The sequence below is a fragment of the Ricinus communis genome, chromosome 2 (genome assembly GCF_019578655.1).
Source record: "Ricinus communis isolate WT05 ecotype wild-type chromosome 2, ASM1957865v1, whole genome shotgun sequence".
Lineage (NCBI taxonomy): Eukaryota > Viridiplantae > Streptophyta > Magnoliopsida > Malpighiales > Euphorbiaceae > Ricinus > Ricinus communis.
This window is the reverse complement of record NC_063257.1, coordinates 29270413-29283088: the sequence shown is the minus strand read 5'-3', so window position 1 is coordinate 29283088 and position 12676 is coordinate 29270413. Positions and strand designations below refer to the sequence as shown.

Below are 12676 nucleotides of genomic sequence, written 5' to 3'. Positions count from 1 at the left end.
TCTCGTATTGTCTTTCTTTAATTGAGTTTGTAAATATATTCAATCTCAATAAAAAATATTAATTTTATATTATTAAACTGCTTTTTTTTTTTAGTTTCATCATTGTATATTATTCTCTCCTATTACTCTTGTTTGCATTACCTTTTTAAAAAAAAATTGTTGCTTATTTTTAAATCTTGCCTAGAAATTCTCAAAATAAAAAATGACCATATAAAGACTTACATATTAAAGAAATAAAAGTATAGAGATTCTTTAGAAACACATTAAACTTGTAGCAACTCAAAGAATTAAAGTTAAATATCATTATTCGTATAATGTTCTTAACGGAAGAATATAAATAATGACAAAAATAAATATTGGGGACCAAATAATATAAAAGCAAGAAATACAAGGACTCAAAAGATGGATTTTGGCTTTCTTAAAAGGGAAGTTACATAACATAACATGGTTCATGGTAGATCATACGTCATAGGAAAAGAAACAGACCCGCAGAAAATGGGTCTTAATTTGGGATTTTCGTACATAACATTACCAGTAGCTTACCGCTGTCTTAAATATAATAATCATCTTAGAAAAAAATAAAAAAATAAAATATTAAACAAAAGCTGGTGACAGAGAGAGAGAGAGAGAGAAAAACAGAGAAGAGGAAGAAGAACACAAAACTTAGAAACAAAAAGGTAAGAAAAGAAAAAAAGATTGGATCCGCTTCTTTCTTCTCCTTCTTCTTACAAATTGTTTCTTGAAATTTGCAAAATTTTACCCTTTACTGTTTCTTTAGCTTCTTCTAGTTTTGTTTTTAATTTCTTAAATTTTATGCTTACGTTTCTCAATTGGGCTTTTTCTTTGAGCTATCATGTTTCAAATTGGTGTAATTAGAATAATCCCAATTTCAAATTCAGATTTATAAAATGAATCTTCAGCCCATACTATATAAAAACTTATAGATTTATTATGATTCATGTGGATTTTACGTTTCTGCTATAATTTTCATTCATAATTGATGAATAGGTTGATAGGAAATTAGGGTTTTTAAGCTTGATTATTTGATTGCTTGATTGAATTTTGCAGGTTATTCAATTTTAGCTGTCTCACTCTCTTCTGATTTAAAGAAGAGAGTGAGAGACATAATAATTATTTATTAAAAAAAATGGAGTATGAAACGACAAGTAGTCGGATATTGGACGGAATGTATCATTACCCACATGTATTTGGGGGACTAATGTTAACAGCAGCATTGTTGGGATTGTCCACAAGCTATTTTGGTGGAATTGGGATCACCTCATTCCCATACATGTGTTGGGATCTTGGTATTTTGTATAAAAAAAGATATAATAAGAAGAAGCGAATTCGTGTTTACATGGATGGTTGCTTTGATCTGATGCATTATGGTCATGCTAATGCTTTACGCCAAGCGAAAGCTTTGGGTGATGAACTTGTTGTTGGTGTTGTTAGTGATGAGGAGATCATTGCCAATAAAGGTCCCCCTGTTTTACCCATGGAAGAAAGGTATTTCTCTTTCAAGAATAACCTGATTTCTTTTTTCCTCGTTGTAATTTATTTTTGTAAGAGTGACCTGTGACCTGCGACCTGCATTTCTCTTGTAACTTGATAGTTGAAGCTATGTTATTTCTTCCTGGTATTTTTTCTTCTTCAATTGTGTAATGATTGATTTTTTAAATTTTTGGGACTGCTTTTTATGCCTAGCTAGTCTTTTATGCTTGGCTCAATAGTTGGGGACTTCAATCCATAGGTTCTCCAGAGAAGTCATCAGTTTCTTACCTATGCTCTGTGGAATCTTTTATTTTGTTGTTCCACTGCTCACTTTTTGTCTCTCTGGATGTCCTACTGCTTAAATTTTTTGTTCACACGAAATTCTGGGAGTTACTTTCAATTAGGTTCACTTTAGTCTTTAAGCTGTATGCAAATCACATCATGTGGATGATATTTGGTGTTATGAAAATGTTCAGAGTTTAGATTTGTTCTTTTGGATGGAAACACCATCGTGTTTGTAATTTGAGATGTATCTAGAGGTGTTGGGTTGAACCACTCAGAAAATATCTATGGCCACTGAATATTTAATACAAGACAAATTTAGATGGTAACATCTTGGTGGAATTAACTTTAAGATTGATTACTCAAACTTTCTAACTTTAATTTGATCTTATGTATGAATTATTTTTGAGGTGTTCTACTCTAATTTAAGATTCTTGCAGACTTGCTCTTGTTAGTGGATTGAAGTGGGTGGATGAAGTTATAGCTAATGCTCCTTATGCCATTACGGAGCAATTCATGAACAGACTTTTCAACGAGCATAAGATTGACTATATCATACATGGTGATGATCCATGCCTGCTTCCTGATGGAACTGATGCTTATGCCTTGGCCAAGAGAGCTGGACGTTACAAGCAGATTAAACGCACTGAAGGAGTCTCCAGCACAGATATTGTAGGTACTGCTTTTTTATTTTCTGCAATCTCGGAAATTATATTATGAGTTTGTCTCATACCAAAAGGCTAGCTTCTTCTTTAATATCACTATAATAAATTATTTTGAGGTTGCCATTGAAGTAAGCTCAAACTTTTCGAGTATGAAGGCATTCCAGTGTAGAAATGTTTGATATAAGAATTGCTATCCCTCTTTCTGATTCAACATTTTTGTTCATTTTAGTGTGATTTGAAATGTGCTCTGACCTAATTTTTCAAGCTAAATAATTTTTTTTTAAATTTATAATAGTACTGACAATCATATTAGATCAGGAAGGTTTGAGTTGGGTCAAACAGGTTAAGTTTCGGTTTGCTCAAGTTTTCACAGATTCAAGTTACCCAATGGGTCAACTTTTGGTATTCATTTGGGTCATTAGGAGTTTATGCCGTTCTGGGGTGCCGTCTTCTTTTAGACAGGTTTGGTTTCTGGTTGCTTGAGTTTGGGGAGATTCAAGTTACCCATTGGGTCATTTTTGGTATTCATTTGGGATCATTCTAACCTTGTGGTTAACTGATGTTATTTTCTAATTATTTGGGTTTCTTTTGCAAACTTTTTCAATTTTTCTAATTTTCAATTTATAAATAAATTATTTGGTATTTGACACTAATATCTTCATCTCTAGTGCAGTTTTGGTGGGATAAAGAATTGCTAGATGCACTTACTATTTCTTTTAGTGACACATAATCTATTTGAATGTAGGAAGGATACTTTTTGCCAACGATGCAAAAGTGTCTGAATGTCATGATGATAAATTGTCTTTACCTGGAGATGCTTGTAAGGGAAACCAATGCAACAGTGTTCATTTATCCCAATTTCTACCGACATCCCGGCGAATAGTGCAGTTTTCAAATGGGAAGGTATTTCTAATATTATCTTTTAAGGACAGTAAACCATGGATATCCACATTTAAAATATCTGAAAACTGCCATTTTTAGAACATTCTCTTATATTCTTTTTAACAAAAAGGCAGAAATAAAACAATTGTTCATATTATCTTGTAACGTGATTAACAAACTGCGTTATACCAAAAATGTCCCAAGGTAATTGTGCTTTCAGCATAAGCTTGCGACTTTTTACTTAGAGGTATTGCTTCATTTTCATTTATTTGTGTGTTGTATTGTATGCATAAAAGTAAATCAGCAACCTGCTTTCTTCTTTTTAGCAGAATAAAGATCACTAACATTACCTAAGATTATCTTTATTTGAGTGGGTTACCGATGGTAGATCTTTGGGGTTTGCTAGAGAACCATTTGGTGGTCATTCAAGATATATATAGATGTATAGGGATTTATATGCTTACATCAGACCTGCTCATTTAACTCAATTAAGGGTATGTTTGATTGGGGGTTAAAGAAAATTAATTATTAAGGGGGTCAACACTTAACCTCCTTTACCTTTGTTTAGTATGCATTTCTATTAAGGGATTAACTGTTGATGAGGCTAACAAAAAACTTTTTTATAATGTTCCTATAACTTGAATCTGCTCAGTTTTTACTACTATTACATCTTTTGATCTAGGTTTGACCTGCCCTAATGTTTCTATTGTTGGTCAACTACTTTAGGAGATTCCACTTTCCTTTCATTGCTCACTAAATAAGTTGCAATTGAATTTTAACCCCATGTCCAGTCACAAACTTATACACCATAAGGTGCAACTTCCTCATATACTCCCTCCATCCAACTTTGATAGGCTATTTCAATTTGTACAAGGATTAAGAAATTCAGTTTTTTTTCAATTAATACCATTATTTTTAATCATTTTCTAACTAAAATACCCTTAATAGACTTTGGAATGCAATGCATGATAATTCAAATATTAATGAACTTACCAACCTATCTATAATTTTTGAGATTCAAATAAATTTTTTTTTTGTTTCGGAACTCAAAATTCTTTTCTTTTTTATAGTAATTTGTAATTTCAAAGTTAAGTAATTGGGAATTAATTATAGGTGTTGATATTTATGTTAACTAATGAATGGTATTTTAGATATTCAATCATTAAACTGACAACTAAAAGGGAAAGTGACCTATATTTTTGGACGGACTAAAAACAGAAAAAGACTTATCAAAGTTGGACAAAGGGAGTATTAACTAGAGGAGTCTCTATTGGTAGCGTTTTTTGTTTCATAACATATTTATTTAATTATTTTAGGAGTTGTATTTATCCCACATCGCTTGGTTACTGGGCTGTTTAGTATATATAAGTGGATTGGGCACCATCTTCTTTTGAGCTAGCTTTTGGGAATGAGTTCTACCCAAGCCCATTTATCAATGGTATCATAGCCGACCTTTTGTCTGTGATGATGGAATTGGACACGGCTCATTTGCATGTCACGCTAAGTGCGAGGGAAGGTGTTAGAAGTTGTATTTATCCCACATCGCTTGGTTACTGGGCTGTTTAGTATATATAAGTGGATTGGGTACCTTCTTCCTTTGAGCTAGCTTTTGGGAATGAGTTCTACCCAAGCCCATTTATTAAATTACATGCCTGAAGTACCTTACTATAGTTCAATTACATACTCACAAATTGAAATTTTTGGGTCTATGATAATTGTAGTGTCTTCTTAACTTTCATTTGATTGATTTCTATATTTACCATCTTGCTTCGTATAGGTAAAGTTTTTCTTTCATAGTGATTTGGCGTCATGGTTTACTTATAAATGTCTTGGTTTGTTTTAAAGTGACATGAGGGAGGAAGGCAAACAACCTTATTTTGCCTTTTTCCTTGAGTGCATTTGCATTTGCTTGCTTAAATAGCACCTGATACTTTATCCAACCTCAGGGACCTGGACCAAATGCTCGTGTTGTATACATTGATGGGGCGTTTGATCTCTTCCATGCCGGACATGTGGAGGTATTCTTAACCACCAGAATTAACTATTATCTTTTTAAGTTTTTATAGTTACTCATTTGGCAAACAACTGTTATTTCGAACTTATAATACATGAAATATTGTTTGGTTTCTCTATTTGCACGCTAGAGCTTGTGGGTTCTGCACTATTATGTCTCTTTTTCTTCTTCTTGCTTTTCTTATAGTCTTAGTTTATTTTATTTTTGACAGCAGTTGATGCTAATTCACTGAAGCCTTTCCATTTTCATTTTTATGTATTGTTTTTCTCTTCTTCCTTCTTTGTATATCCTGCTACTTCCTTAGCCTTTGGGACAGTCAACTTGAATATATATTTCCAACCAATGCATCCTTGAATCATGTTGAGTTAGGAGGACTTGTCAAGGTCTCATTTCTAATAGCAGTGGGAAACATGTTAAGGTTAGAATTGATGATTATGGAGATTCTGGGAAACAAACAATTTAAAGATTTTGTGAGGATGGTGACCATGGAAGCTCTATGTGGTCTACTGTCTGTTGGTCCTTCTCTTAGGGTGAATTGGTATGTCCTCTAGAAGGAAGAATTTTGTTGGTCACCTGAGTGAATGCCTTGTGCAAATTAACCATATATATGAAATTTGCTGATAAATTTGATATTCTGTTCTTGGGTCATTGAAGTTGAAATTTTTGCCTGCTCAGATTCTCAGGTCTGCTAGGCAGCTTGGAGATTTTCTACTAGTTGGGATCCACACTGACCAGATAGTGAGGTATATTTTTTTCTATTCTTTTTTCTTTTTTGGGGGGCTTGACTTAACTTATATATGTGCTTCATTACAAGAACTGAAAAGTCTTAAACTTGGCATGTTATTGCTGCACTGGTGGTCAAAATAATAAGCAGTCCTTTTGTGCAGTGAACACAGAGGGGAGCACTATCCAATTATGCATCTGCATGAGCGTAGTCTTAGTGTGCTGGCTTGCCGTTATGTTGATGAAGTCATTATCGGTGCACCTTGGGAAGTTTCCAAAGATATGGTGTGTAGTTCTTTTTGCTTTTTTCTTTTTTTACCTGTATTAATTATTATTTTTGGCATGGTCAAAGAAAGGATTCTTTGATTCACTGTGACTGTTTGAATATAGCGATTCATTAATGATTATGGTGTTTCATTTTTGCTCATGAGTATGTTATTTACAACTTTTCAAGTATTTGATTTCTGGGATATGACTCTTTGCTAATATATGCAGCAGCAATAATGTTCTACTGACGGAGGACTAGTAAAACATTTAAATGTCCCTATTTTAAGCTTAAATTGAGATATTATTTCTTTTTTTTTTTTTAATGTAATTATGGTTTTTCTTTTCTCGTTTGTTACTAGTAATGGTGTATATTATAATGTTTCCTATTATTTGATCAACATTAGCATGTACAGTGCACACAGTGATTTCGATGCTTGATCCTATTAACTTTCATCTTTAGGATTGTCCTATAATAGTGATATATTTCTGTTATAATATGATAGTCTTTGAATCTGCCTATTGGTTCATTGGTGCAGCTGACAAGTTGAACAATACTGTCATTTACTGTACGGTGTAGGTGATGACGATAATCATTATCGTGATGATGACAATACCATTATCATTATTCTTGTTGTTTACCACATTACTTTGAATGATAATAAAAATAACGTTGAGGTCTATTTGTTGCATGATCAGATCACAACTTTCAACATCTCTTTGGTTGTGCATGGGACTGTTGCAGAGTGCAATTCCTTGTTGGCTGTGAGTTTGCTTCTTTGCTTTTTAAGATTGAATCACATTCTATATTCTGCCAGATGCTTTTGCATTAAAAAAAACTGATAAGTTGCACAAAACCATTTCTTTTAATGTAGGGCATATCAGACCCCTATGCAGTTCCAAAGAGCATGGGTATTTTCCGGACTCTTGAAAGCCCTAAAAATATAATTACTAGTTCTGTGGCTCAAAGGATAGTTGCTAATCACGAAGCTTACATGGTATTCCTTAGATCCTTGTCCTTGCCTTAGTTGCTTATTCAATACCTTTTGTTTAATCAACTGATCCATTAATAAATGGTTATAATCAAAAGAACATTGGAAGCTCATCCTGTGAGATTTTTCCTGTATTAAGATAGTTTTCTTTGTTCTTGATCCCGGCAGGTGTTGATAAATTTCTATTACTAACTTTGATCTCCAATGCAGAAACGCAACTCCAAGAAGGCAAAAAGTGAGAAAAAATACTACGCAGAAAAGGTGTATGTATCAGGAGATTAGTGGAGAGATACAGTATCACTGGACAGCTAATTTGGCAGAGTTCTTTATGCAGCCTTACCATAACGTAGAAATGCGTATTTGCTCAAAGATTATGGAAGAGTCGGTAACTTTGTCTTCTGGAAGACGGGTAAAGTAGACGAGAGTGGCGCAAAAAGTAAAGATCCTCGTGGTTTTTTATCCCCTCATTTTGATGTAACAACATTACATTATTTCAGTAATAGGCAAAACCCACAATATCTCACCATGGTCAATTGTGTGGAATTTGAATTTCACTGCTTTCAGCACCAATGGGTTACCCTTTTTGTGCAGTATATTTATTTTTTAAACTGCTTTGTTTGGAGCATTATCTAATTATAATGTAGGATAGTTATCATTGATTTGAACCATTCTAAATTACAGACACCTTTTGCTTTAGCTCGATGGCAGTTTTACATCACTGAAAGTTGTGAAATTTTAACTGTCAAAGTCACTGAAAGCCTCGGGGATGTAATTTGGTTAGATTCTTTTCAAGTGATTTACTTTTAAAAGTTCGTTGATTTTTAATGTTACAAAATTTATGAATTTACAGATTTAAATTTTTTTTGAATATTAATAGATTTATATTAATTTTTATTAGATTATTACTTTTTTGGTGTTCAATTATTTACTCTTAACTATTTTGTTCTTTTTCTCTTGTCTGTGTTTACTTCGTATACATAGAATGAATTTCATTTTATTATCGTATTAAATTCAAATTTACTTTAATTTTCATCTAACAATATGAATTTCTAGCATGACTTGTTTTCAGTCAAATTACCAAACTCCTTATATGGTGTGCATTATGGGTTTAATAAATATTTAAACTAATAACAATCATCCTTTATCAAAAGAAGCAATTGTAAAAATGATCTTTCTAATAAAATTTAAAAGTTTGCTCAGAGTAATCTTTCAATAATTTCCTGTACTCTTTAGTTGAGATTCATATTTTTATTAGGCTCCTATTAAAATTAGACTTTTGGTTAATTATTCTTTTTATATTTATGAATTCAAGAAAAATTTATTGTTGAATAATTTTTAAATGAAAAAATAGTGAAAAAAATTGTTAAGAAGGACGCATGGAAATTTGAGAAAATGAAAAATGCGTTAAAAAAAGTCCATTTGAAGAAAAGTAATTGTGGGTAGTGATTTCTGAAGTCATTGTGGTTGAGTTTCTCTTCTCTGTCACCAAAGGCTCTGATACCAAATGTAAACTCAAGGCAGATGAGTATCCTCAAGCTAAGACCACAAAGAGGCACCTCGCCATGGGGGTCTTTCTGCTCTTTTGGACTTCGATAGCCGAGTTAGCCCTTTTGGATCATAGAAGAAACAGATCGTAGCAACAATTAATTCATTGCCAATGGATCGAGAAGAGATAAGAAAGAGGTTTAGAAAGCCATAAGAGAGAGTATGATAAACCTAGATGAAAGGAAAACTTGCTTGCCTTTTATTCAATAAACTTCTCCTTATATAGGGAGAAGAGTTCATACAAAATGACAAAGAGAAATCGTGAGAATCTTATCTCGATTTCCCACTTACAAAAGTAAGACTCATAATACTAACTAATAGCTAATAATACATGAACCGACCGTTTCACATGCATCTTCAGACAAGGACTTAATAATGCTCCACTTATAAAAGTAAAAATAATAATGGCCAACAGCATTACAATAATGGCCGACAGCTCCACATGCTTTTCACGACAAAAGACTCAATAATGCTGCTACTATACTCATGTGAAAATAATGCACAGAAAGATGGAATTGACATCTCATCTTTCTTTGTCTTGATGTTTAGCATACATAACCACTATCTTTTGGATTCTTGAGGAGGATACGTCCATCAGTAGTCAGAAAATACTGTCATCACTATCCATAGGCTGAGAGTCTTGCATGATGGCCTCTTTCTGTTCATTGGTCAGGCTTGGATCATCCAATGGGGTCGGAAGTATAGGAAAGGTGAAATGTTCATTGAATTGTCCAGTCCATAGATGTCCATTGAAGGTGCAGACTAATGGTGCAGAGACATCAGTCGTCCTTAATTCATTTCTAAATTGCAGGGCCCGTTTTAGATTTTCTGTGATCGTTGGAGGAGCCAGATGCAAAGGACTATCAAGTGTTCTCCAATAATGGCAGATATTTTGAGTTGCATAAGTGTTTTCTGAGAATTAGAGATAAGGCCTGTGCAAGATGAAAATGGCATGGAACTCCGAAGCTCTAGGATTATTATCTGTGAATAATCTATTGTCATGAATAAGCTTAAGGAGCTCCTGTGTCCATTGGTATGGAGTTTTGAACCAAGTAAGGTATCTCCATGGATATGATCCCGAGTTTGTCTCATTATTGAAAAAATATAAGAGATTCATGATGGGGACTTCAATAGCATGATGACAAATGGTAGAAAGACACCATAGGAACCATAACTCACTTTCAGTCTGCGGATGAGCAGGAGATAGGTGATAAATCAGACACCAAGGGTAGTCTGGGAAGAAGAAGTTGGGTTGCATTGGTAGTGAGAAGGTTTGTTGAAAAGTTGCCAGATAGTGGAACATCATGTTTCGGGCAAAATTAGTGACTTGTTTGGTTATGAGGTTGGTGGGAAGATCTGGTGGTGAGGGAGGTTGTAGCGTGGTTCTTGAAGATGAAGAAGCCATACAGATTGTGGGAAGATTTACTGTCGAGGTGAGAAGAACTATAGGTTGATTCTGTGGTTTTGAAAGTCTGGATAAGAAATCGGGAATTAGATTTTTTGTCCCTTTTATATGCTGAACTTCAAAATCATACCTACTGAACCATGATTTTAGCCGCAATAATTGAGGCTCAGGTAAGACCTTCTGGTTGGATTCAAGGATTTTCGGGAAGGAGGAGTTATCCATCCGAACTAGGAAGTGTTGTCCAATCAAGAAGAATTCGAACTTCTTTATCCCGTACTTGACCGCCAAAATTTCTTTATAAGTCGTGTGGTAATGCTTTTCCGAAGAGGAAAACTGTCCAGATGCATAACCACATAATTGTTCTTTGTCATGGAGCTTCTCTAGGAGGATAGCCCCCCATGCATAATCAGACGCATCTGTCTGAAGAATGAGATCTCCTGTGGACGGAATTGTGAGAGGTGGAGGATTGTGGGCCAGCTCTTTTAGTTTTTTGACAGCTGTAGTTTGCTCTATTCCCCAAGGAGGAGGGTCCTTCTTGAGCATCTTTGAGAGATGACATGTGTAACTAGACAGGTGTGGTATGGCTTCCCTGACATAATTCAAAATTCCAAGGAACTGTTGAATTTGTTTTACTGAAAGGTTCTTTTCTGGGAAGTGATCAAGTTCCTTCGTCAGATAGGGACCATATGTGTATTGGCCGTTCTTGAAATGCATGCCAAGAAATTCTATCTCCTGTTGGTCAATAAGACTTTTCTTTTCTAACAGCATAATGCCATTTTTTGAATGATGGCGAGGAACTGTTGTAGGAGTTGATGGTGTTCCTCAGCTATTTCTGAGAATAGAAGAATGTCATCTATGTAGATCAAAGAGGAATAAAGGATAGGCCCAAAGATTTCAATCATGGTCTTTTGAAATTGTGATGGGGCCGTTTTTAGCCCAAAAGGCATGACTGTCCATTGATACTGGGCATTAGGGATACAAAGGCCATTTTGTATCTCTCTGAGGGCTGGATACCCAATTGCCAAAAACTCGTTTTCAGGTCAAATTTGGAATAGAATTGGGCCTTTTGGATATGGACCTTGAGGTTTGAGATTCGAGGGAAAGGAAATTTATTGTCTTGTAAGAAATAGTTTAAGGGCTTGTAATCTATGACAAGTCTCTTCTTTCCTCGTATTTTTTCAGACCGTTTCTCCACATAAAAGGCTTGACAAGCCCATTATGAGGTTGTGGGCTCAATGAGGCCTTGCTATAGCAGGGTTAAGCATTCCGATCTGGCAAGAGCCAGATCTGTAGGAGATATTCCCATATGTGTGGCCTTTGTTGGGTTGATGTCTTCATTGAGCTTGAAAGGGAGGCTGATATAGAACTGAGGATTTTTCCACAGAGGAAGAGGGTGTTGGAAGTGTGAATGAGATTCTGGACAGAACTGAAGAAATTTTTCTGTGTATTGTAGGAATGGTGGACTCGTATCTGTTATAGCGAACAGATTTGAGGTTTCTGTGTATGGCCGAAATTGTCTTTTGAATTTTATGCCAGTTGGCAGAATCTGGAGCTTCTGAGCTTGATGGTAAACATAAAACCCTATCAGAATATCCTTGCTTGGAAGATCCGAACCGATGATATGCGTCCATACTACACAATCATGAAAAAACTGTATTCCGATCTTCTGTCTTGTGATCAGAGTAGTTTTGAAGGTCTGACCATTAGCTGCCCTGAAAAACTGATTATGAGGCTTCCAGTATTCAGATGGAAGTATCTCTGGATTCATCATACTTCTTTGAGCTCCAGTGTCAAAGAAAGCTATAACTGGAACAGGTTTTGCATATTTTGAGGGTAGAATTTGTATGGGAACATAAGGAACTGGAGGTATTTTGGTTATAAGCTGAGATGACTCTAGAGATGGGAGTGGAGTAACAAACTGAGATAACTGAGGGAGTGGATATGGAGAGAAAGGATACTGCATCACATCTCTCAGAATATCTTCTTCAATTTCTTGTCTCAGAGAGAGACTGATCATCAAAATTGGGATCTCACTTTCATCCGAGTCTGAAGAGGACTCTTGTGAGGATTCTGTGGAATCTGAAAATTCTGTCTAAATTCCAAAAAGACTTTCTGGAGTAAGATCATCTTGCTATGAGAGGAGAGATTCTATATCCTCTTCGAATGAGTTTGGAAGGGACATAGACATGCTGACTTGTTGAATCATCCTCGCTGATTTTTCCGGATTCTAGGGACAGTTTTTTGCATAGTGTCCTTTTCTTTTGCAGATGTAGCATCTGTCAGATTTGTGACCTTGATTTCGTTTCTTCCGGAAATATCTGAATCCTTTTGAGCATTTCTTTCTTTCTCTGAACTCCTTATTTCTGCGCCGGTACTTTTGAAAATTATACCCAGGCTTCTTCTTATGATTAGA

At 34.9% G+C, this 12676-nt stretch overlaps 1 protein-coding gene across 2 annotated transcripts; it reads left to right on the top strand.

Annotated features, from left to right (window-relative positions):
- Positions 1-498: 498 nt before the first annotated feature.
- LOC8275052 (ethanolamine-phosphate cytidylyltransferase) lies at positions 499-7921 on the top strand. Of its 2 annotated transcripts, none has more exons than XR_007214760.1 (10): positions 499-677; positions 1069-1506; positions 2214-2449; positions 3184-3341; positions 5267-5338; positions 6010-6077; positions 6222-6342; positions 6861-6897; positions 7021-7086; positions 7197-7311. XR_007214760.1 is itself a non-coding variant. In XM_015723612.3 (10 exons), the coding sequence occupies exons 2-10, from the start codon at positions 1148-1150 to the stop codon at positions 7593-7595; spliced, it is 1275 nt and encodes a 424-aa protein (XP_015579098.3). In that variant the 5' UTR covers positions 511-677; positions 1069-1147; the 3' UTR covers positions 7596-7921. The 2 variants fall into 2 exon arrangements, 1 of the variants encoding a protein (XP_015579098.3); XM_015723612.3 differs by lacking the exon at positions 6861-6897 and adding an exon at positions 7524-7921 and having other exon boundaries at positions 511-677; positions 7197-7319.
- The last annotated feature ends 4755 nt before the right edge of the window (positions 7922-12676 follow it).

Excerpts from the sequence above, each read along its gene's own strand:
- LOC8275052 (XM_015723612.3), top strand. The coding sequence starts at position 1,148 with ATGGAGTATGAAACGACAAGTAGTCGGATATTGGACGGAATGTATCAT. Across the intron at positions 2,450-3,183 it reads CTCCAGCACAGATATTGTAG|GAAGGATACTTTTTGCCAAC; the intron begins GTACTGCTTTTT and ends ATTTGAATGTAG. Across the intron at positions 5,339-6,009 it reads TCCATGCCGGACATGTGGAG|ATTCTCAGGTCTGCTAGGCA; the intron begins GTATTCTTAACC and ends TTGCCTGCTCAG.